Genomic DNA, 24,070 nt, shown 5'->3' with positions numbered 1-24,070 from the left:
TCTTGACCAGCACCACTGCAAACGAGAACAACACATCTTCTTATCTCACGGGATATTTGGAGCTGGGTGGGACACACGGATGTGTCTGAAAAAGGGCAGCGTGTGCTCCTCGGTGCCACCTGAGCCAAGTGACTTACCTTTAGGCCCCTTCAAACCTAGAGCACCCGGGGGGCCTTTAATGCCTGGGAGGCCACGAGGTCCCATCTGGCCTGGGAAACCGTTCTCTCCAGGGGGTCCCGGGGGACCTGGGGGGCCAGGCCTGCCAGGGAGGCCAGAGGCCCCGGAATCTGGACGCTTGAGACTAGCAGCCATCTCAGCAAGATGCTCTAAAAGAGAATAAACAAAACAGCCCAGAAAAGTCAGAAATATGCAAGTAATTCAGATGAAAAGAGAGGTATTTCAAGCGCCTTTTTTCTAAATGTGTCACCAGAGCTTCACAATTAGTGGTGAAAAATGAATAAAATTGGATCCTATTTCCATGGGCTTTCTGCCAGGAAGCTTCACTGGCACTGTTGTATTCAGCTCTTCCTGGAAATACTTGGTCCTGCTGTTTTGAGATGGGGGGGCGGTGGGGGGGCGGCATAAAATAAAAACCTTAGACAGCAGGGGTTTGGAGGCAGTGGTGTTCTAAAATGATGAGGGTGCCACCTGAATCCTGGCTTGTTCTCTGAAAACCAGGATGGGAAGAAAATGAGTTTCTTGACGTAGGTAGAAGTGGATGTCCAGAAGCTCTTTAAAAGCCAAGGACATTGTTCAGAATCAGTACTGAGACACCACTTGAGACCTAACCTCTCATTTTTACTTTGAAGTATTAGGTAACCTGAAATATCCTGAGGATTCATGACTTATAAATTCTCCTCTCAAAAGTTTTTTCATGCTTGGAATAGACAACAGGCGTTAAAAATAGCCTACTTCTTGGGAATGGTCATAGTCTGCCTTAAAAATTAATAACTGTGTGGGCTTTTGCAGGAACCATTAAATACATTAAGAATAATCCACTAAAACCATGGAGAACAAGAAAACTTGCCCATTAAAATACTCTAAGGAAATAGTCTAGTGTAATATTTTTTAAAGCTTTAGGGTGTGCAGAAGAATATGAATTAGAAACACATTTCTAACCAACATTTTTAAATTGTTTAAATGTGAGTGTTCTAAGTTTGCCTTGTTTAAGTGAGTTAGCATAAAATCATAGTTTTCCAGATATGCAATGTTTAAAATTGAAATATCCTTTCAAGATAAAATGCCTGCAATATTGATTTTCAGATATCGAGGTGACAATTTCATTCTGGAAAACTCTGCAAGTCTACTAGACAAACTATACTGTCTCGTGACCCTACAAAAGAAGAGTATTCCTTCACGACAGAATTGGTGCCAACCAGACTAAGATAATTATTTGTTAGAAGGCCCTGTTACAGGTTCTCCTCAGTGGTATTTTTGCACTTCCTCATTCACTGTGTGGTTTCAGAACTAGACCGATTCTGAGACAGCTACGACAAATAACCAATTGCCATAGCTACAGATGAATTTAGATGAAGGCTAACAAACGCAAAAATATATCACCATTTTGGTAAACTACTAGTTATTGATTTTCTGCATATGTGGCTCATGAGTAGATAATGTCCTTTTGCTTCCTCCAGGCATAGAGTCTCTCCTTTACTTCTCATATAGTCTACAGAGAGATTCTAGGTCAGTGCCAGGGACCCACCAAGTATAGGATGTTAAGGAGGGAAGGATCCCGAGAATTTGTGTTCCAAAGGGGAAAAAAGGTGTATCTGTGTATGTCTGTGTATGCGTGTGTACTTTCTTGTAAGTTAACCCCCTTGGTGAAAAAAAAAAAAAAAAAAAAAAAACCAGGTGAACCCAGAAAGGTAATATTTTTCTCTGAGGCTATAAGTTATTGTGGATGGCAACAAATTGGATACAACAGAATTGATATTAAGATTATACAGAACCTCCCACCATTAAGCATCCAACAAGTCAGGCCACTGTGTGTTACTCACCTTGCATGACTCTCATGCACACCTGCTTGATGTGCTGGTCTGTTGGTGCTCTGCCCTGGGACAGAAGAAAGAACAGATGGTTCACACAGGGAACCATGAAGAGGGCGCTGTTCAATCTAAACTGACAGACTCAGCAAGGACCCCGGGGCTGGATTTACGGAGAGCTCGCTGCCCCTGCTGCTGAGGAGCTGCTGTCTGGTCGAGCCCGGCTGCTTGATCCACCCGCACCCAGGTGCTGTGGGATGGTTTCTCCAAGGGAAACCCCGGGACGGCCCACACTCACCGGAGGGCCCTGGATTCCTGGCAGGCCGGTGGCACCCTGTTCTCCCTGCATGCCTCTCGGTCCAGGCGGTCCTCTTGGTCCTTCCTCTCCAGGAAGCCCCCGACTTCCTTCAGGCCCCCTCAAGCCAGGCTCCCCAGGGTTACCCGCCTAGAACAACATGACACATTGTAACACCAGGGGTAAACACAAGCAACGTGTCTGCTTAATACTAATACAAGCTCTTACGTGAAATTCTGGGTTTACTTACATTCCGCCTCCTAAGAAGCATTTGCTCAGAGGTTACAAATCCTCGAGGTAAAGACACGAATGCCACACAACTTAGCTCTTAGAAGTCCAGTTCCAGTAAACTTTCAAAAATCTTTCTTTTTGGTTATTGTTTCAAAATGTTAATTGGAATAATATATTTTTTAAACCACATCTGTCATACTTCCGGCTACTTCCTAAGAACAAGTTAGTTTTTAATCAGACTTGTTAACTTTTTCTGGCCACAAAAAGGCCACTGAGTTCATACAAGACATGCTACTCTGCATATCACCAATACAGAAAATATAAAATAAAGATATTTCCAACAATATAGGTTATTTAGCTTTTATAACATTCTTTGGAGAATTTGAAGAAGCCAGATATATTCAGGAATTATAAAATACTAACATAAGTTAAATGAATACAGATAAAAACAGCACATTTAAAATGCTGCATTTAAAATTAATGCATTTAAAATACTGGAACAAAAAGAATGAGTCTACCATTTATCTAAGTATTGAGGAAGTTAAAAATCTAAATACTAAAAAAAAGTTAAAAATAAACTGTTTACTTAGCAAAAAAGCATGTACCAGTTAATTTTTTTTTTCTGAAAGCAGACCACTAAAAGCATTTTTAAAAGTCTTCATCTACAATAACTGCTTTAAAAAGAGACCAAATTAATTCACTTTTTGTGGAGCCAGCTCCGGTGGAATCTGTGGCATATAGTTACGACGTACTGCTGTTTACGGAATAAGAACGAGAAGATAAAGGGACGGGCGCGTCAGGGGATGCTCGCGTGCAGACTGGGAACACTCAGGAAGCCGCCAGTCCTGCTTCCTTCCGTACGCAACATTTATCCAGAAAGAGCAGCTCTTTCAAACATCCCGACGCTTTAAACTGAGGTGAAGAAGGTGATGAGGCAGTGCTTTCACTAGACACATCTAAACGAAGCTCAGCAAGGGTGCTTTCTCCAATCTCTCTTTACGCAAAACATTGATACTCATCTAAGTCAACCCGCCAGAATTGCTTCTATGAAGAAATTACGGCTTCCTGAAAAATGGTGTCAGCAGGGAGAGCTGAGGGTGTCTATGGAAGGTTAGGGAATTTTCGGATGACTAGAGTGCAAAACTATAACATCTTCTAAACAAAGTCAGAAACGCACTAAAGAACTGGCAGAAAGCAAAGGAGGCCAAATCAGAGTGTCTTCTCTTGCTGGCAACATCTGGAATGTTGCTAGAACAAGGGACAGGACGTTTCTGACGATCAAGGACCAACACAGCCAGGACCTCCTAAGGGCGCTGGTCTTTGGGAAAGGCCTCCTCCACTGAGGAGCGGGATTCTGCAGCAGAAACCAGGCAGAGACTTCACCTCCCATCAAGTCTGTGCTGGCACCACCGAGGAGAGCCAAAGTCCTTCTGTTAGTAACTGTTTCTCCTGATCCTGGGACAGTACCCTTCAATTTCATCAGTATAACCTGGGCAGTGTCAGAGAAGACCGGGGTAGGAAGGGAGGTGATAAATCAGGACCTACTTCCTAGTACTATATTCAAATTTAAATGAAATTAACTTACTTTGACCACTGCATTGTTCATTCACTTTTTTCTTTTATAGCTTGTAGTCTTACCACTGAACATTACTGATTATTTCTAGATGGTAAAGTACGATTTCTATTACCAAATTCTATCAAGGTTTGCTCTCTACATTTTTCTCAATCTTAAACCATTTCTGTCCAAGATTCTCAGGCATAAAGATGTTACTTGAGCTTCAGACTGCCACATGGTGTTTAGAGGCCTCTGTAAACAGGTAACACAATGTAACAATTTCCATCTCAGTGGCGTGTGAAGAGCCCAGGGCCGGGCACTGTAACCAAGTGGGTCGTCCTGGAGAAAGCTGGCTGAGGATGGGGCTAAATGCTTACGTAGGAGGGAGCTATTCTAAGGCAACAGGGAGCGTGTTCCAGGCTAGAACAGCACAGGGCATTACACAGAAGCCTGACAAGTAGGAAGAACGGCAAACAGAGAAAGTTCAGATGGCAAACAGAGGAAGCTCAGATCGGTAGGAGATGAGGTTGGCAAGGCAGAGACCACTTCATTGAAGGCTTCATACGCTTTGCTAAGAGTCCGATTTTATCCTATAAAATGCCACTCTTGAAGGGTTTTAAGCAGAGGAGGGATAAACAGTGGACTTTATCTTTTTATCAAGATTACATTGGCTGCCATGAGGATAATATGTTGGACAGGGACAGAGAGGAGAGCGGGAGATTGCAGAAATAGGGTGGACTTGGAGATTAACTGTAAGCTGGTGGAAAAGTGGCATTTGAGCTGAAGATATGAGCTTCACTTTTCTCCTTACACTATCTTAAATTCCTTATTGTATTAGATGTGCATTCCTTTCAAATGAGCAAATAATCCCAGATTTGCTACTAATTGGTCCTATAATTCTGAATACATCTAATCTCTAAGGACATCAGTTTAGTTTCTGTAAAATGATCAATTAAATGAGATGATCATTTTTGAGCTCTAATAATGCTGTATTATATTTTCTTGTGCATTATGCCTTTATCTTACTTCCTCAACTAGGCCACACAGGAGATTAAGAAAATTACTGAAATATTGGCAGTGGTATAACTGCCAACAACATGTAATTATACTCTCGTCTCCGCAAAGCACAAGTGAATTCTTTTAAAATGACCCATTTGTGGAAGACATTATCATGTAATACTCATTGAGCCATTTATAGTATGAAAAAAAAACGTCCCTTAGAGTAGTTAGTTCAAAAGGCAGATCCATTTACACTATCGTGAGGATTTTTCCTTTGGATTAATCCATTACTTAAAGAATAAATTTAGACATTATCTTCTTTGAAGGTAAGTTCTTTAAGAATTGAATTTTATAGAATGATTTCCTAAAGCAGAGCATTGCATTTTCTACAGCTTTATTGATATTTTTATACCGTTACTCTTCATTATACTTACAGATCCCTTTGGGCCAGGTAATCCAATATCTCCCTAAATCAATAAAACAAAATTATATTAGAATAATGTATTCACATTTGATACCTTACTAAAAACATTTAAAAGGTTACTGTGCTGCTGAAATCTATAGAAAACCATGAACAAATGAACCCCGGAACCACAGAAAAACAGTAGATTCAAAATTTGCGACCTTCTATGAGCCCTGTAACCTCCCATCCTTTGGCTAACTTATCTGTGAAATAAGAGGGTTGAATTGGAGCTCTCCAAAGCTCCATGCAGATCTAAAAGGTGTTGAGAATTAAAATGTGTAACTCAAAAGATACTAAACTATCATGCTGCTATGAAACATAATAGACATTTAAACCTGATGACTTCACTCCGAGACTCTAACCACATTTTGAAACTCTTCTCCCAAAAGTTTATCAAACCAAATATTCATGTTTTTATGCTTAGAAAAAAACTTGAAAATCTCCCACCCACTTACTCTAGATATGAATTCAGCTCAAGTTTTAGCAGATTGGTTCATCTCCACTACAAAGCAGGATGATTTAAGACATCCTCTTAGCCCATAAAATGAATAATTGTAACAGAAAGTAAATTGAAATAATCCTTTTTCAAATTTACTTAATAGTTAGGAAGATGTGCCTAATTCAGATGTTACATTTATTTTAACTCGAAATCCTGAAAATCTGAATAAAACATGACCAGAATCTTTTCCTGCACTAAAACCTCTCTGAAACTATTTTATGAGAAATCTCTCATAGGACCAGACACAAGTTTCCACGTTGGGTCACGTTAGATTGCGTCAAAACCCTATGGTGCGCCAGTGGATCGAGCAGTTCTGGCAGTGAAGATAACCCGCTCTTGTTCTTACTGCCTTCCTGCAGATTTAGCAGCAGCATCCTCTAGAGATGGAAGTCCCTTCTTTGGAGGGTTTTAGACTAGAGACAATGCCCATGGTCACACTGTGAGCCCAGCTTTCTAACCATAATAAAACTTTAATTTTGTTTCCATGATAGGCATTCTTCATAGACTTTCTATAGTCATATAAGAATCACTTTGAATGTCTAGATGTAAAGCCACCAGAAAATCACCATCTATAAGGGAACATTTTGTTCTCCAAACAGTCAAGGCCAGGTCTATCAATTTTGGGGTATTTCCTCTCTGCTTTACTTGATCTTGGCTGCAATACTGGGAAGCCATTTGTTAGCTTATGTAAGAAAGAAGACAGTGAGGATAGCAGTGTCAGAAAAAAGAAAAAATATGTGTTTCCAACACACTTCCAAATTGGTGAGGGTCCGTGATTAACCAGAAAAAACATATCTTACAAGTTCACCCCTTTCTCCTGTTTCACCTTCTTCACCAGAGGCACCCTGAAAATTAAGATTAAAAGTCACATTTTAAGATTCTTGGCCCCTGAGCTCAATTTCTAACCAGTCAACATTGATAAGCTTTCATAAGTGCCCATAGTGCTCCCAAGACCGTGCAGAAACAGGAAATGCCCTCAATGGCTTTCCCGTCTAGGCGTCAGTCCAAATCAGAAAACAGCCCAGAGAAAAGCTGGAAGGTGAGGTTGAGTTTCTGCTCGAGTTAAGGATCAATGACTGCATCCGGCAATTTTATAATTACGTAATCCGTGAAAAAAGGCTCTCACAGTAGGAAACGGGACCCCGTGAAACGACTAACTCTAATTCATATGCATAGTTTATTTGCTAAAGTTTTGATAAAGAAAAACTTAAAACATCACGATGTGCCTATGGAAGGCTCCATCAGACACCAGTAAACCAATCTGGTGAATGAGAGACAGGGCCACTGTTTTCAAAGGTAGAACAGTGTGAGTCCTGGAGGCAGAGGCATCATTAGCTCCAGCTTCTTAAAATAGTAGATAAGACTACAGACCAAACCAAACTAGGCTTCACTCACTAGGGAGCACATTGTGAAAAACTGCCAGCCTCCATCCATCCCTCACACCCATAAACCAGCCAGTGCCCCCTGCTGGTGAAGCACATTAATGCACATCAAATACTTCATTTCACGCCATTCAAATGCTAGCACCTACCTGTTCACCCTTTGGACCAGGTTCACCGACTGCACCCTGTGATGAACAAAATACAGTGCTTTTTCAGTATTTTGGGATTTTTAACTCTATAATTTCAAGTGAACCAACTCCCCTTACTGGGCTGGTGGATAAGCACAAGTATGAATACTTTGAGGGGAGAGAACGTCCCCCTCCTCCCCACCTAACAAGAGTCACGTAAGACCTGGAGGAACTGATCATGTTCCAAAAATCGCTGGCAACTGGGGCGATCTCTGACCACATCCACGTAAAATCTGACTGTAGGAATGAAATTCAGAACTAAATAGGAAGTGTGATTACAACTGGAAGTTCTACTTTTCTCAGCTTCTTTTCCTTCTGAAAAATTAGTGAATTAATAGCTTTTCTACTTCTTAATTTCAACTCTCAGTATTTTAAAATATCTATCTTGATAGTGCTCTATCATAAATTCTAGAAAAATTCTCCATTGGGCCAAAGTGAGCTTGGTTTCTCAACATGGTAGGAATCACCCTCCCACATAAGAGACTTTCTGGAGGACTGGATATCTTACCCTGTCGCCTTTCATTCCAGGGAGTCCAGGGGGGCCAGGCAAGCCGGGGAGGCCAGGGCTGCCGAGAGAACCCTGAAAAACAAACGCAAGTGCCCAGAATCACTGTTACTGCAGCACTGAAAGCACAGACGCCAGACACAGCCCTGGGTGTGTTGACTCCTGCCTGAAATAAATATGCTGTGGTCGGCTTAACTCTGCTCCTCAGATGTGCCTCTCTCCCACACTCTCAGGAAGGACCAGTCCCCCACCTCCATCCCACCTCTGCGCCCTCAGTCCTTCCCAACAGTGGGCTCTTTCAGCGGAGCCCCTGCCATGGATGGCACTGCCGCTCTCGCTGTGTAAACAAGCACTTGTTTTTACGAGAAGTAAAAAGGCAGCATTCACGCACAGCTCTCCAACTCCAAGAACAACCAGAGGCCAAATGTAGCCCTTCACGTCTCTCCTGGTTCAAAATGTATGCTACAAACCACACGGATTAAAATACCTTCTGAGGGTCTCCTTGGTTGTAATTTGAAATTCCACATTTACATTTTCACACATTCACATCAACAGAAATCAAGTAAGGATAATTAAATTACCCTTTATGAATCATTTACCTCTCCTTGCTTATTCCTAAAAATTTATTGTGTTTTGTATGAAGCCAATAAACGGCTGGAGACTGGAAACATTACTTACCAGTTTACCTGGAGGGCCTGGGGGTCCTACTGGTCCTATTTCTCCTCGGCTGCCCTGGAAAAACATACACCTGACTGTCAACTGGATAGTTTGCCAACGCTCAAATGCTTAATTACTATGTCAATAAAATAGCATTCTACCTAGGATTTGTTTAAATATAAAAGTCATCAAGGAATTCTCCCCATCCTCAACTGCAGGCAGAGATGCTTTTATAAAAGGCCTACAGCCCCCTCAGTGTTCACCCTCCAGTGAGCGCTCTAATGCTGTTCACTGTGATTATAGACCCTCAGAGAGAAACAGCATCTGATACCTCTAGATGGCACGGCAAGTAGAAATTTTCAGCATCTAACTTATATATGGTTATCTGTGTATGTGTGTTATCCTCTCATATAGACTAGGTGTTCTTGAGGTATAGGTATTTTAATTTTGAAGTCTTCATAATGCCTAAAACTCAGAGTAAATTTCAGGTCTACAGCACATTTTAAAGCAATATCTGGCAAATGAGCTTCAACCTCAAAAGAGTGAAAAAAGAGACACAGGAGAGAGATGTTTGCCTTTAAATTACTACTGCAGCTTCAAAAAGACATAGATAGTAGAAATTTATAAAGTTTCTGAGATAAAAAATTCTTTGTCCTACTCATTCTTGTTCTAAGCATGTCTTCAAAGATTAAACAGACTTTGGAAAGTGCAATTTATAATGAAGTTACACCAAAAGCAACACTCTAATTTCATTTTGTGAGCCACTTTCAATTTTTATTTGAAACTCTAAGCCCTTTGCAAAGGAGACACACGAACTCTTCAATTTCTTTCCCCAAGAACTTCATGCAGTTTTAGGCAGGCTGATAAAAGCTTGTTTTCTTTCTATCGCAAGTTCAACTAAGCTGAACACTGAGGTTATTGGATAAGTAATCACATTTCCTGGACAGTGTATATAACAATGAAAGTAGTCTTTTGAGTTCGTTTTTCCTTAAAATGACACAACAACTTCATATTAATGCTTAATATTTATAAACGCTTCTGATGAGATCATCCTGATCTGACGCCTGTGCTATTCATTCATCTGTAAGGTGAGCCAGGTGTCAAGATGCATAAATCTTCCGAATTTTCAATTTCTCTAAGGATTAAGAAATGTTTGCCACATTACAAGTCTCCAGCTATGAGCTGTAATTTCTTGGCTGTGGTTTCATACGACTTATAGGTGATTTAAACGAAATGTTTTTATACTTTCAAAAATGTTTATATAAGCAAGCCACCTAGTGTATGAGTTTGGACAATGCATTGCTCCTTAACCCTTGTGAGCAGCTCAAAAGACAGAGGCAGCACGCCATGAGGACAGATGCTGGAAACGCGTAAGTCTAGTGGAAAACCAGCCTATGATAGATTCTTCTATCCATCTATAAATATAAAGATCGAGTTCCACCCCATTAATTTGGCTCACTTCAAAGTTCAAGACAGATTTTCTTGACTATATCTGCTCTGTTGGCATTTTCAAATATTTTCTGAACTGCATCTTGATTGACATTCTAAATGTCATTGGGCTAACATGACTCTAATTCACAGAACAATTAATAGTCATTGGTGGGAAAAATAATCTTGCCATAACCTCAAGCATTCACTTCTAAATGAATGAACCATTATGCCATCTCATCCAAAATAAAAATGATTAATGTACTTTTTTTCTCTGCCACAAAACTTTATTTTAAAGGGCTAAATTAAAATAAAGGATTGTATAACCTTTCATTGATTTCTGAAGAGATTAATTATCTTTCCAGTCAAAGACAAAGATTTTCTCTGCTGGAATCTTATTTTTCTCTGTCTCTCATGAGCTCTTGCTATTCAGTTCATAAATATTTTCCAGCCACTGTCCGGCCCTTGGTAATACATATGAAGGGCTCAGGACCCCAGTACAGACAGCCTGCTCTGCTGAACTTCTGTCCCCATGAGAGCCCAACACACACAGGACGAGGGAAGGACGGGTGAAGTGATGACCCTTTACTCCTCTGCTACTGCACAGACAGCACGTGGTTCCTCGTTTTCACTTCACTTCAGTCCTATAAATCCTTGGCCATTCTAAACTTAGGTATTTCTACAGAAGTCATCTCACTGTGAGAAAAGGTAATGATCAAATAGCTATGAACAAAGTGTTAAGGCAAGATTTTTCTGATGGCCATACTTCAATTTCTATGTCTTCTAAAAACATGCACATTCTTTCTCTAAGTTCTGGAATTTCACCTGCAACTAAGATGAACATGAGTAATCAAGATATAAATAGTAATATCTAAAAATATAGATTAAACTAAACACATTCTGCAGGGAGCAATTAACCATGACCTCATAACCACAAGTCTGCTAAATAAATGACAAATCTCTTAACTTCCAGCAGCTATGGTGATAACCACATTCTCAGACATGGGCAAGGGAGGCTGCTAAATGGCTATTCTGCCCGGTGGCTAATATTTACAAACCCCATGACAACAAGAGTTATGATTTTTAACAAGAGAATTGGAAGGCACCAGACAAAAGGCAAAATCCTACCAGGAAAAATTTGAGGACCAGAATAAAAGGCTCTGTTTTTCTCTTGGATGCTCTGTGCCATCATCACATGTATCTCCAACGTGTGCAGACACATCTGCCAATTCATCCCTAGTTAGGAGCCCAGTCAAGGCCTTAAAAAGAGATGCAGACCCTCTACCAGTGATCCCAACTCCGGCCGTGCATCAGAACCCTGGAGGAGTGTTTTAGAAATATATTTCACTGGATGTCTTTCCCCCCTCCATCTCCCTATCTGCCCTCCGTGGTCCACCCCTCTCCCCCAGACTCTGATTCTGTAGGTCTGGGGCAAGACCCAGGAATCCGGGCTTACACTGTGTTGGTTTGTCTTCACCAGCTCTACTTGGACTTTTGTTAAATGCTCACTATGAAAGTTCCATAAATACTAAAATTTAAAATGTCTTATACCATTAGAATTTGGCAAGATAACTTCAAATAAAAACCATCCTGTGGAGCCTTGACCTGAGCTGTCGAGGCCTTGGAGGGTGGAGCTGAGGACACGGACACTGAGCCCATCGCCAGCTCTGAAGCCTGGCTCTGCTGTGCGTCAGCTAACCACGGCACCCAACTTAACCTCTCTGTGCCTCGGTCTCCTCATCTACAAAATGGGGATAAAAACAGTAGCTATCTCCGGGTTTTTGAGAGAACTGAATAGATACACAAAGCACTTAGCACAGTGTCTGGCTCACAGTAAGTCCTGTGGAAGTGTTAGTTATTATTTTTTCCCAAGCACTAAAGAAATCAGTCAAAATTGTTTTTTAATCAAATGTTCAATTAAATGTTCTTTGCCTTTCAAATATCCCAAGTGTCTTTAAAAACACAAGTTGTGCTTGGAAAAACAACCCTCTAGTCCTCATTTCCTGAGTTTCTGTCAAGACCATTGATCACCAAGAAGGCCCCTTCTTTATAAACAAGTACTGGGAGCTGCTTCATGACACTCATTTCAATAAACACAGACAAATAATTCAATTTGGAAGTCTCCCTTTTAAATGGAACTATTAGACTTTTAAAATATCACAGAAAAAATCAATTCCATTATACTTGCATTGTCATAATTATTTTACCAAAAAAAATGGACTTATTCCATTGTGCTCTAGATTGCAATTGTTGTTATATTTGCCTGATTACCCAAAATGCTAACTAGCTGAAGAATGAACGTTATCCTAGTACCTTGCCATTTTAAAAGTGGGAAATTATAAATCCCTATACTTAGTCTGTATTATATATGAAGTGCCTCTCTCTGGAAAAAGGATGTTGATAACCGAGCAGATCAATTATGATTTCTATAGATTGTTGCTTTTATAATCCCATTTTCATATTAACATTGGGAAATCATATTAGTCCCACTACACGATAATTTTTAGCTTTGCCACAAAGATATTTTAAAACTCTATTCAATTTATAGCATTATATGGTTTGTATTTCTCTCTAGTGTAGGTTTACATATTCCCTCACATACAGAAGCAGATCAAAATCTGTCTAACTATAACCATCACTGATGGTTGCTTCACAAATTATTGACAAGGGTAACATTCCAGGGCCTGGCCGGGGGATGGGGGGTAAGAAGGCAGCTTAGGTCATTCAGCAACACACCACATGAGGACCTTTGTGCCTGAGGCTGTTGGTGACAGGGTGGGGGTGGGCACCTTGAAGAGAATGAGACAGGCTCTGTGCTCCAGGAGGGTGTAATCTTCTGAACACTGGAGGCAGATCAGCACGGCACTCATCCCAGTCAGAACCACAAAGGCAGAGCAAACACAACCCATTCAGCAAAAGCCCTGGCAAGTTCTGAGAAGCCTGGACAAAGGAGGGGACCAGGAGCCACAGCATGGAGCCCAAACCAGAGGCCCCAGCCACCTGCCTGCTCCAAACCAGGAGTCACCCAGACCCAGGTATAAACCAAGTGGAGTGTGACAGAGAAAGCCAGAAGCTTCATCCAAGTGGTACAGATACGTGCTCACACGTCATCACTGAAGGTGCCAAAAAACTCCAACCGTTTTTGCTGTGGTGTTGGCAAAAGTTGACGGACCAACGGTGGGGAAAGGGAGAATAACAATTTCAAAGATGTGCTCCAATTAGCCCATTAGTAGCACACATTAGAAATAGGTTTTCATTCCTTCTACTCAGCTTCTCAATTTGAAATTTTGCAGGAAAAACTGATCAAACTCATGAGGAAGAGTTGACAATGTGTGAACTTATCTACAAAACCGAATTTAATGATGTAAAATGAAAGAACAAATGTATCTTTCGGTAAGTAGATTTGGTGTTAAAACTCTGCTTCCAGGGGCTGGCCCCGTGGCTTAGCAGTTAAGTGTACGCGCTCCGCTACTGGCAGCCCGGGTTCAGATCCCAGGCGCGCACCGATGCACCGCTTCTCCGGCCATGCTGAGGCCACATCCCACATACAGCAACTAGAAGGATGTGCAACTATGACATACAACTATCTGCTGGGGTTTTGGGGGAAAAAAAAGGAGGAGGATTGGCAATAGATGTTAGCTCAGAGCCGGTCTTCCTCAGCAAAAAGAGGAGGATTAGCATGGATGTTAGCTCAGGGCTATCTTCCTCACAAAAAAAAAAAAAAAAAATTTATTATACCTCCAATTCATTTTAAGAAATATTTATTGAGCACCACCTTATGGCAGCCCCTGAGTAAAGAGGTGCAGAAACACAAAGGTGGATCAGACGCATCCCTGCCTTCCAGCAGTTTCCACATGGGGCCAAAAGAAGCCAAAAGGGGTCAAGGATTATGGGGTTCAGAATAAGGAGAGATCACTTCTGTCTGAGGGGTGGGATACAGTCATAGATAGTTTCATTGCAGAACTGACATTTTGATTACATCTAAGAGGGCACATGGGATGCTGAGTCATAGACACAGAGAAGAAAGCTGTCTAAATGGAGGTGTCCCAAGAGAGAACAGGCAGGCTGAGGAGTGCAGAGAGAATTTGGGAATTAGCACGGAGTCCAGCTTGACTTGAACACAGGCTCTGGGCAAGGCAGAAATGGGAAGCAAAACAAAGGGGTAAACAGACAATTTAAGATTCTTGACTTTCTTTTATTGTCAGTGGAGATCCACTGCACATTTTTAAATGGAGAAGAGAAGTGATGACGGAAGCTGTACTTTGGAAAAACCAATATGGTGGAGGTGCAGACCAGGAGCACTGCCATTCCCCAGGCCTTTGGAACCATGTTAGACATTTTTGCTTGGCACATGACTGTGGGGACACAACTGGCATTCCAGGGTGGAGGTCATAGGTGCTAGATATCCTGCAACGTGCAAGAGTCCTAGAAAACAAAGAACTATCCCAGCCAAAATACCAGCGTACCCTGTTGGACACACTGGTAGAGGAAGGAAAGACTGCAGCCGGGAAAGCAAATCAGGAGACCAGCACAAGCAGCAGTTACTGATCTGGGCCAAGGAGGTGGGAGAGGACATAGAAAAGAAGAGTCAAATGTAAGAGACCTTAGAAAGCAGACAGCAGACTCAGCAGGTCCTCCTGAGGTGGGAAACACAATGGAAGGAGAACACCATGGCTTTGAGCCTCGTGACAGGAGCAATGGAAGAATTTGGACTCTTATAGGAATTCAAAACTCAAAACCTGAATCAGCCTCAAAACCTGTGCAGGCATAACTTCCTCTGATCTGCCTCCCCTCACAGGAAAGAATTAAATTCCCTCCATCTCCTTCTGAGGTTCTGCCTCTAGTCTGTTTCTTTATGCATCCCATGACACTTAACTGGTGATGGTCAAGCCCTCTCCACCTGTGCCGCTTTTTGTGTTCAGCCCATGGTCCTGGCAGACAGCAGGTGCTCAGTCAATGTTCCTTCAACTACACTCAGTTTTCTGTCTTTATATGAAGTGAATACCAGATGCAGTAGGAAACATTCTCAAAGTTCCAGAGCCCTCTCCTGCACTGTTAAATCTTCCTGACCCCTCATGTAGCGTCTTCACTGTCTTAGACATGTGATCCAGCTACAACCTCATTGATTTGACAGTCAATTTAAGGGAAGTATTTTAATTAGAAATTCAGAGGCTTCAAGTAAGACAGAAGAATAGAGTAACTGAGGAGGCAGTCGGCAAGGAGCATAATGAGGAACAGGAGCTAGTTTCTTTGGCTGCAGAAAAACTTCCAGAAACCACCTGGCAGAGGGCAGTTGACAAACATCAGTGAGAAGTGGAATAATTCCACTCTTCACTTCATAACACACTGGGAATAGTCCACTTTCCTCAAGCATGAGAATCCTCATTCAACATGCTTAAGAGATGCTTTGAAAGAAGTAACAGCAATATTTGGAAGGCTTCTGTGTTTGTTCACTTGGAGTTCTTTTTACCCAGCAAACTTTGAAAATAGGAACATAAAGTGAAGGCTATAGAGAATATTTGAAAGCTAAATTTAAGTGCAAAATGCTTAATTTCCTAATCAGTTTCTCTCTAAGGATTCAACTATATCTAGGGAGGAAATATGTTGCTGTATTTGCTGTAAAATAGACACTTTTACAAACTCACACTAAAAGAAGCCTGGTAGTTTCTCAAAAGGTTAGACAGAGTTACTGCACAACCCAGCAATTCCACTCTGAGGGATGTGCTCAAGAGAAATGAAAACATATGTCCACACAAAAATCTGTACAAAAATGCTCATAGCAGCATTATTCATAACAGTAAAAAAGTGGGAACAACCCAAATGTCCACTTGACAAATGGATAAATAAAATGTGGTATAGCCACACAATGGAATATTATTTGGCAATAAAAAGGAATGAAGTTCTGATATCTGGTACAGCATAGATGAAACTTGAAACATTATGCTGAGTGAGAGAAGCCAATCATAAAAAAATAAAAACCCATATATTGTATGATTCCTAATTTATATGAAATTTCCAGAACAGGCAAGTCTATAGAGACATAAAGTGGACTAGTGGTTGCCCAGGGCTGAAGGGATGGGGGAAATGCTGAATGACTGCAGGTGGATATGGAGTTTCTTCTTTGGGTGATAAAAATGTTCTAAAGTTGACTGTAGTGACGGTTGCACACTTCTGCAAATATACTAAAAATCAATGAATTGTACACTCTAAATGGGTGAATTATATAGTATGAGTTATATCTCAATAAAGTTGTTTCTATTACACCAAACTATTTCCTTCAATATGGGAAGAGACCAAAACGGGTCATAATGCTTTTTTTAAATACTTCATTTCTGTTTCCACTTTCTGAAAAAAACAAAAACACATACTGCATATCTACATAGCATCCCGTTTCACTGTCCGGACCAGCACACACTCAGACATCAGACGGCATTCACACAGGAATGAACGAACAGAGGCCCGCCCAGCAAGCCCTGAGAAGGCACTCAGGGAAGGCTCTAGAGAGAAGGGTACTCACAGGAAGCCCCCGGGGTCCTCGGGGCCCCACCTCTCCTGGCGGCCCCTGTTGGCCCTGTCATGAGGAAGCAGTGAGAGAAGTTAACACTCCCTAGTCCTTTGCTTAGTGATCACAAAGGCTAAAACATACGAAAAGGCAAAATGGCATCTTACCGGTTTGCCTGAATTCCCCAACCGGCCAGGTTTCCCTGGAGCACCTGTGTTACCCTAAGGGGAAATGCGACATTCTAAGTAATTCGGACAGTAAGTAAACATAATCACAAACTTGTCTACCCACACTGGGCATTTCTTACACGTAAAAGCATTAATCTCCCGACTTCACTTTGAGAATTTGGGAGGTAGAGTCTCTTTCTTGGTGGATACAGCAAAGCCCTTTAGATACAGGAGGCTGTTTTGTTACTCTCAGAAGTAGAGTAAAGGCTTCAAAAATGTCAGAAAATGAAGGTCTTTAGCCAGACGAGAATATGAGAGGATTTTTCCTTCTTCACAATATTAATTATATATGTCTTTCCCTTACCATTTCCACCTCCGATATACTACTTGGAGCCCTTTTACTTGACATTGACACTAATAAAATTGTAAAGAATCAGGTCAACGTGAGGAAATAAGAGGAGAGAAGATGCTGTTGCGAAAACCCTGCCAGCAGCTCCAGGGAAAGCCGGCGTCTGGGGATGCCGACTCCGCCATCTACATACTAGGGACTGTAGCAGCTCAGGACGCTGTGGATCACCCTGCCTGGAGGGCGGTAGCTATACATCTAACAGTGACCAGTTTCTACACTATTCACATTTTACCCATTTTATTCAAAGTAAAGCTACATTGTATCCCTTCAAGTTTTTCTTTTACCTGTTGTCTTTAATTGCTAGAATATAAGCACTGGTTGATCAGTATGTGAACACAACGCCTAATATCTTTTTATTTTAAGCTAAATCATCTTACTATTCACTGACACAATTTCTATGGCTTAATAATATCTTCCTTATTTTAAATGGTAAAGAATAATAAAACTTTCTCTGTTTGATACTGGCAAAGGATGACATTTTCAAGAAAAAAGTCTAATCAGCAACACTTATCAAAGTTTCTTTCTGCAGCTGAGAAAGAGATTAGCATTTGAGGCCTTAAAGCCTTCTTGATTTCTCCTCAGGGTCAAATATAAAATAAAAGGCAGGCTGGAAATATTAAAAATTATAAATAAATTTACATAACAATAAAGAAATGAAGAAAAGTATTAATTAAAAAGTTTTCATCTTTTACCTTTTCACCGGCCACACCCTTTGCACCAGGAATCCCAGGCACGCCCTAAAAGAAAGCACACAGCACAGGGTCAATCACCCATCTGAGAGGCCTGAGATCCAAGCCCGCTGCACATGCCTAGGGCTGAGGGCATGTGACAGCCTCAAGGCTTCGGTGCCAGGCAGCCTTCCTGGTTCCCAACTCGGAACCGGCAGTCATAAAACTGCCCACGGTCTAGCAGGCATTACTTCATGGTGTCTGGCTTAAGTCTGAGCACCCCTGAAGCAAATCCCACCTCTAAACTAAAGTTGTCTTTCAAGGATGAGCTTCTGAATTAGAATCCAGTACCATCTTCAGATCAACAGGAGCTCTAATTGGCATGATTTCACGTACAGGATAACAAAATGAGGACCTATCGAAATGCTAAGCTTTAAGTAGAAAAACAAAATGGCAGGAAAGTGCTGAGTCTAACTAAGATTCAGTACTATTGAGGGTCTTAATGTCCTCTGACTGATTATTTTTCAAGTGTCAGATATACCAAATTGGAGGCCAGTCCTCAATATTACCAAGATCCCTTAATAACTTGAAACATTTGCCTCCAAAGAGCCAAGAATACACGGGATCTGATCCACATGACCTTCCAGCCATTAATGCAGGGAAGTGTGAATAATTTCAAATAGCACATAATCAAAAAATGATATCTTCTATCTCACACTGTTCCCTGAGCGTACTCTCAACCCTCTTAGGCTCAACCCTGCTAAGAACTTCAGAACTGGTCAAAGCAGCAGGACATGTGAGACCCGGCCCACAGAGCAGGGTTAGTAAAAAGACAGCAGGAAGACCGAGCCAACTACAGAGAGAGGAGGGACGCAAAATATAAAACCAAAGCTTAGTACAGTTATTAGAGAAATAAGTCGTTATTCAGAGAAAAAGTACAAAAATGTAAATGTAAAACTGTAAAATTAAAACATCGTATCTTCCCCAGAACTTACCAAATTACTTAACATGTTTCTCCCCAAAATTCTTATTTTCAAAATATGTATACAAACCTATAACCACTTAAAAAACCAGACACTTACAGGTAACCCCTGCAATCCCGCATCACCAGGAGGCCCAGGTTTCCCCGGTTCACCCTGAAAAAAAGGTTTGTATCGCATCATTGAACCTGTATGAACGGCAGTATTTCTTTTAAGAAGAGCAAGAACACAGGCCTTCTAAGTAAAAAGATTATCCCCAAAGCTGACCTCACATGCACTTTTATAATGTGACCCAGTCCAGGGCGGGGGTGGGATAGGACTCAGGACATAAATTCAATCGAAATACACAATTTCCTTCAGCCTACTTTCATCAACGGGGCGATTTTACTGATTTCCTGAAATCAAGCAAACAAACATACTATTCTAATAAGTATTTTGAATTGACACTCGATTAAAAAATAAAAAAGGAGGAAAAAAGCCAAAACCGGCCAACTAAATCTCCCAGGAATGTGGTAATGGAAATGCTGTGCGTGGTTGGCCCGGCAGAGACGGCCCCATTTGCTCTCGGATTAAAGCACACAGCTACCTTTGTTCCAGGCATCCCAGGAATCCCGTCGCGGCCATCCACACCTGGCAAGCCCTGAAGACACACAGAGAAACACACCGTCTCTTAGAAACGGTCACGTTCTTCTTCCCTTCGTGATTTTCTACAGTTTTATTATAAGTCAATAATCACTTTGACAAATGTGCTTGGTGACTACAGCTCAGAACATACCGTGTCTCCTTTGGACCCAGGGAGGCCAGGAATTCCTCTAGCACCTGGAGCCCCCTGCAGGGCAGAAGGGAGAGGATAGACAAGACATGCTCAACTATCACGAGATTCAAAGAGAGACGCAGAATCAGCAGACGACACTGAACACCTCATGCTTGTGGTGATTAACACTAATCTGAACTCACTCTCTCTCCCTTGGGACCTGCTTCCCCCGGAGGCCCTCGCTGTCCTCGGTCACCCTGTGTGAAAATAACATCTTGTTAATATGAGCAAAAGTTACTTATTGATAGACTTTCAAAGTGATACAGCACCATGCACATCACTTACTATCGCTCTTCCTTCCCAGTGGCTTTGCTCTAGCACAGATGCCTGCTCAAGAACTCTCTTTGTAAAAACTATAATCGTCTTAAAAATCAATTCTGCCATAGGGATAACTAAGACTTACACGTCCTTTGATTTAATTTTAAATGCATACTGCTTCTGTGCTCCTTGGATGAGTGGGTATAACAAAATGAGGGTCCACAATGCATAACCTGGACGTCGGTAACTGAGTCTACATATGAGCTAACCTCATTGACTATTATGGGGGGTTGAGGTTTGGCTTGTTGCCAATCTTTTGTCCATATTATTTAATTCCCCAGTCAATAATAATAATTTCTGTCAAAATTATCCAGCTAATGCTGATATATGACATAGGTGGTAACAGAGGAGAGGATGTGTCTTCCTAAAATATAGCTTTTGTTGAATTGCTTAACTACTCTAAAACCTCAAATGGCTTCCTATTGCTACTAGATCAGTTCAAATTGCTCAGATTGGCATTAAACAGTCTCCATGGCATGGTTCTACTTTATCTATTCAATTTCATCTTCTCAGCAGAAACTTTCCACACAAGGCAGTGACAGCCCCTACAACAGCACCCCTTCTCGCCTGTACTCTGCTGCCTTCCCACCGGAATGGCTTTCCAGACCAACCTTCCTCTAAGGTCCACGTGCGTGGGCCACCTACCATACACTCTAGGGCATGGTCTTACAATGCATCATTCAGTTACATTCTGTCTTTCCTACTGGACCGTAGGACCCTGATAGTTGGAAATTCTATCCTACTTTTACCTTTTCTACTTTTTTTGTGGTATGGGTGATTCTTAATGAATGGCTTTTTTGTTTATTTACTTCCAGAACAGGTGTGAGGCAGCCTACAATAATGACACATGTACATGTGGCAGTCAAAATATGGAAGAATGAGACCAGAAATCATAGAAAAGGAGGAGGCTAGAACTGCCCAAGAACTTGAAATGAGATCGTTACTGTGACTCTAAGCGTCCTGGCCACGAAAACAAAAGGAAAACATGGCAAACATAAAACTTAGCAATTTGTTTCACCTATGGGAAAAACAAAACCCGTATCAAGTCAGAAAAACACGTCTCTGTACCCAAGAAAGAGATGCTTGTCTTTAAAATATTTTAAATAAATATAAAAACTATTGCCCATTTTTTCCACTTTATTCACATGTAAAAGACACTTACAACTTACACACACACACGTATATAGCAAAAAATCTATCATCGATCATCGCCAAAATCTATGATCGAGTCTCATGAAAGGAAAACTACTTACAGGTGCGCCAGGAAGACCTTGAGGCCCAGGCTCTCCATCGAAGCCTCGAGCTCCCTACAAAAAAACAAGACAAAGACACAAACCTGAGATCAGCCATGTATGTGAAAGGGCACATCAGTCTCTCTAAAGAACTGTAATAGCCAGATAAAAAGGAGGTTTTGTGTTTGTAATATATACTCTTCATCAGTGAACCCCGAGGAGTATTTAATGAGACACCTCAGATCTGAAAACACTAGTTTACATCTTCTCATACCACCAAAAGCACTTACATCCAATCTTTGACAACACTCTAGATATTCTAAGTTAACATCACATCCATTCTTGACTGCTGACGGGAACTAGAAGCACTGGTACTTATTTAGAGAACTTAATACACCTATTGAAAGAGGTTTGGTAGTCACCCTCCCGGGTTCTCAGGATTCCTGGGGGGATTCATCAATGGTGAAGACCAAGGAGCCACCCAAAGAAGAGCTGCTGTGGACTCTGCTGCCACCACAGCTGCGGGAGGGACTCTGGGACTCTGGATTTCCACCAAGATCCAGAGTCAGAAGTTCAGCCACGTGATCTGGAAGAATGACTTGTAATAAGGATTTGAGCATCCCCTCTTTCATTTCAGATATTACGTTCAGTTTGTGTAAAGTAATCAATCTATTTCCTCAACAACAGATTCACTCAGCAAGTGATGACGGCATAAGAACTACAGAGCTTTATAGATCTAATTATCTTGAAATTATCTCCGACTTGGTTATATATTGTACATATCACCTCCTTATTTTCATTATAAGAATCAAAATGTGATTTTAAAACAAAAATATGGCGTTTTTTTAGTGCTTTCTACATATGTACACGACAAAATACAACCCTCTTCTTTAAATCTTTTTCTCATCTACTGAGTGAACGAGAAGGCAGAAGGGCAACTGAATGAACGAACAGGCCATCTCCTCACGAGCAGGGGTGAGATGGGGAGATAAAACAAATGGAAAACAGTCAAAAGAGCAGTGGGTAGATGTCAGGCCAAGAAAACCAGGTGGACACCGTCTGCGCAAGAATTAAAAACTGGAAAACTTTTGACAGAAGGTTCAGACACAGGCAGAATCAATGAAAAAACACAACTGAAGCAGAGGCACCACAAAGCCCTAAAATTCTTTGATCTCTGAAAACCAGAAGAAAGCAGAAGGCATTCCACATTCAGCAGGGAAGCAGAGGTTCAGAAAACCCGAAAAAGACCTTGAATTCCTAATCCACCTCGCCTTGTGAGCCAGAGCTGGCCTCTGCATTCTAGGAATGGCTTTGACGCTCCTCTCTCTCTCTCTCATTGCTGTTCAGCAGAGCTCAGACCCAAAGCGCTGTTACTAGGTAACCACTCCATGGGTCTGAGTTCATGAGGAGAGGTTTTTTTAATATTGAAAGCAATTTGACAGAAATCAGAGGAAATGAGAAATTTTGAAAAATACCAAGTAGAAAAATACCTGAAATAAAGAGCATATCAAGAACAGTAATTGGTTTTAAAGTGAGGAGTCGCATCTTTTAGGAGATGATCTAAACCCAGGAAAAACAAAAAGGGCTAAGTATCAGCAACTCCAAAATAACTGGGGTTTATTATTTAATAACAGAAGAGATGCTCACAGAATGTTAGTTAAGGTAATGTAGAAATATAAGGTAAATATAAGGTAATGAAATATGAAATATGGTTTTTAAAATACAATGTTTTTAGAAAAGAAATATTCCAGAGGAAATGGAAGAGAAAGGCAGGCAGAATGAGAATACCTAGAAGAGGCTAAAAAAAATGCAATTGAAGGAATTATTTTGTGAACAAAAATGTACACCTCTTTTAAAAAAAGATTTAATTTCCTTTATTGAGCACCTACAATGACAAGTTCTTCTTGTTTGGCTGTTAACAAAAGGCTCTCTGCTTCTGTGCAGAACAACACAAATTAGCTGCAGAGGTTCTAAAGAGAACGAGGTGAGGGTCAGAATTGGGTGTGGGCAAAAGTGCTTTCTTTATTTTATGGAGCCTTCAAATTGGCTTTCCTCACATGCTTTCTAAGAAGTGGTAACCATTTTCTTAAAATCTGGTAGAGAAGTTAGCCACACTCCTACACACACAGAGCACATCATGACTGTCCAGGTTTCCATTGCTTTGCTCACGGTATTCTCTCAGCCAAGCTTTCCCAGCCCTCCATCCTCTGCCAACGGCAACACCTCATCTTTCTAGGCCCAGTACTCTCTCAATGCCACCTCCTCCATGAGCCTTCCCAGGTGCCCTAGCAAGACTGCCTCTCCCGCTTCACTCCCTCATACCACTTGCCCTCAAGTTTATGTCTCAATTGTTGCATTGTAGTTATTAGCTATCTATGTATTTGTTTCTCCCAATAAATAACAAACTTGCTGAAGTTCTTATTCCTCTTTGAATCTCCCCAGAATCTCGCAGAGTTCCTTGCTATGGAAACACTAGGATAATCTGGTCTCTGACACCAGGAGAGATTGATGAACTCCGGCCACAAGTGTATTATCCTTTGAGGGCAGAGCTCAGAAATCAGCTTGGCAGGAGAGCCACAGACAGCCCTAGCACCCTCAGGGGCATCCTGCGTTCTCTTGCCTCTCCCTTTCCATCCTCCCCTGTCTTTGCGTTGCTTTTCAAGTACTGCATCAGTGCTATCAGTGTTCACTACTGATAATGGCAAAGAGATAAAATATAACAGCCCTGCTTACTCCTGTTTACCCAAGATAATTTAATGTATATAATACATGACCAGTATCACGCACACCACT

General features: G+C 41.3%; 1 protein-coding gene across 1 annotated transcript in view; it reads right to left on the bottom strand.

Moving 5' to 3' along the window:
* COL9A1 (collagen type IX alpha 1 chain) overlaps window positions 1-24,070 on the bottom strand; it is a 63,243-nt gene that overhangs the window by 15,980 nt on the left and 23,193 nt on the right. The window contains exons 15-30 of the mRNA XM_058554073.1: window positions 21,299-21,352; window positions 19,871-19,924; window positions 19,689-19,742; window positions 19,500-19,553; window positions 19,016-19,069; window positions 17,958-18,002; window positions 16,857-16,910; window positions 16,705-16,758; window positions 8,781-8,834; window positions 8,106-8,177; window positions 7,559-7,594; window positions 6,828-6,872; window positions 5,500-5,532; window positions 2,284-2,430; window positions 2,001-2,055; window positions 138-326 (exon numbers count right to left, since the gene is read on the bottom strand). Coding sequence (XP_058410056.1) covers window positions 138-326; window positions 2,001-2,055; window positions 2,284-2,430; window positions 5,500-5,532; window positions 6,828-6,872; window positions 7,559-7,594; window positions 8,106-8,177; window positions 8,781-8,834; window positions 16,705-16,758; window positions 16,857-16,910; window positions 17,958-18,002; window positions 19,016-19,069; window positions 19,500-19,553; window positions 19,689-19,742; window positions 19,871-19,924; window positions 21,299-21,352 — 1,054 coding nt within the window. The remainder of the gene's footprint in view (window positions 1-137; window positions 327-2,000; window positions 2,056-2,283; window positions 2,431-5,499; window positions 5,533-6,827; window positions 6,873-7,558; window positions 7,595-8,105; window positions 8,178-8,780; window positions 8,835-16,704; window positions 16,759-16,856; window positions 16,911-17,957; window positions 18,003-19,015; window positions 19,070-19,499; window positions 19,554-19,688; window positions 19,743-19,870; window positions 19,925-21,298; window positions 21,353-24,070) is intronic.

This window comes from Diceros bicornis, chromosome 14 (assembly GCF_020826845.1).
Source record: "Diceros bicornis minor isolate mBicDic1 chromosome 14, mDicBic1.mat.cur, whole genome shotgun sequence".
Classification (NCBI taxonomy): Eukaryota; Metazoa; Chordata; class Mammalia; order Perissodactyla; family Rhinocerotidae; genus Diceros; species Diceros bicornis.
Note: the sequence above shows the minus strand (reverse complement) of the source record. Positions and strands in the feature narration are given on the sequence as shown.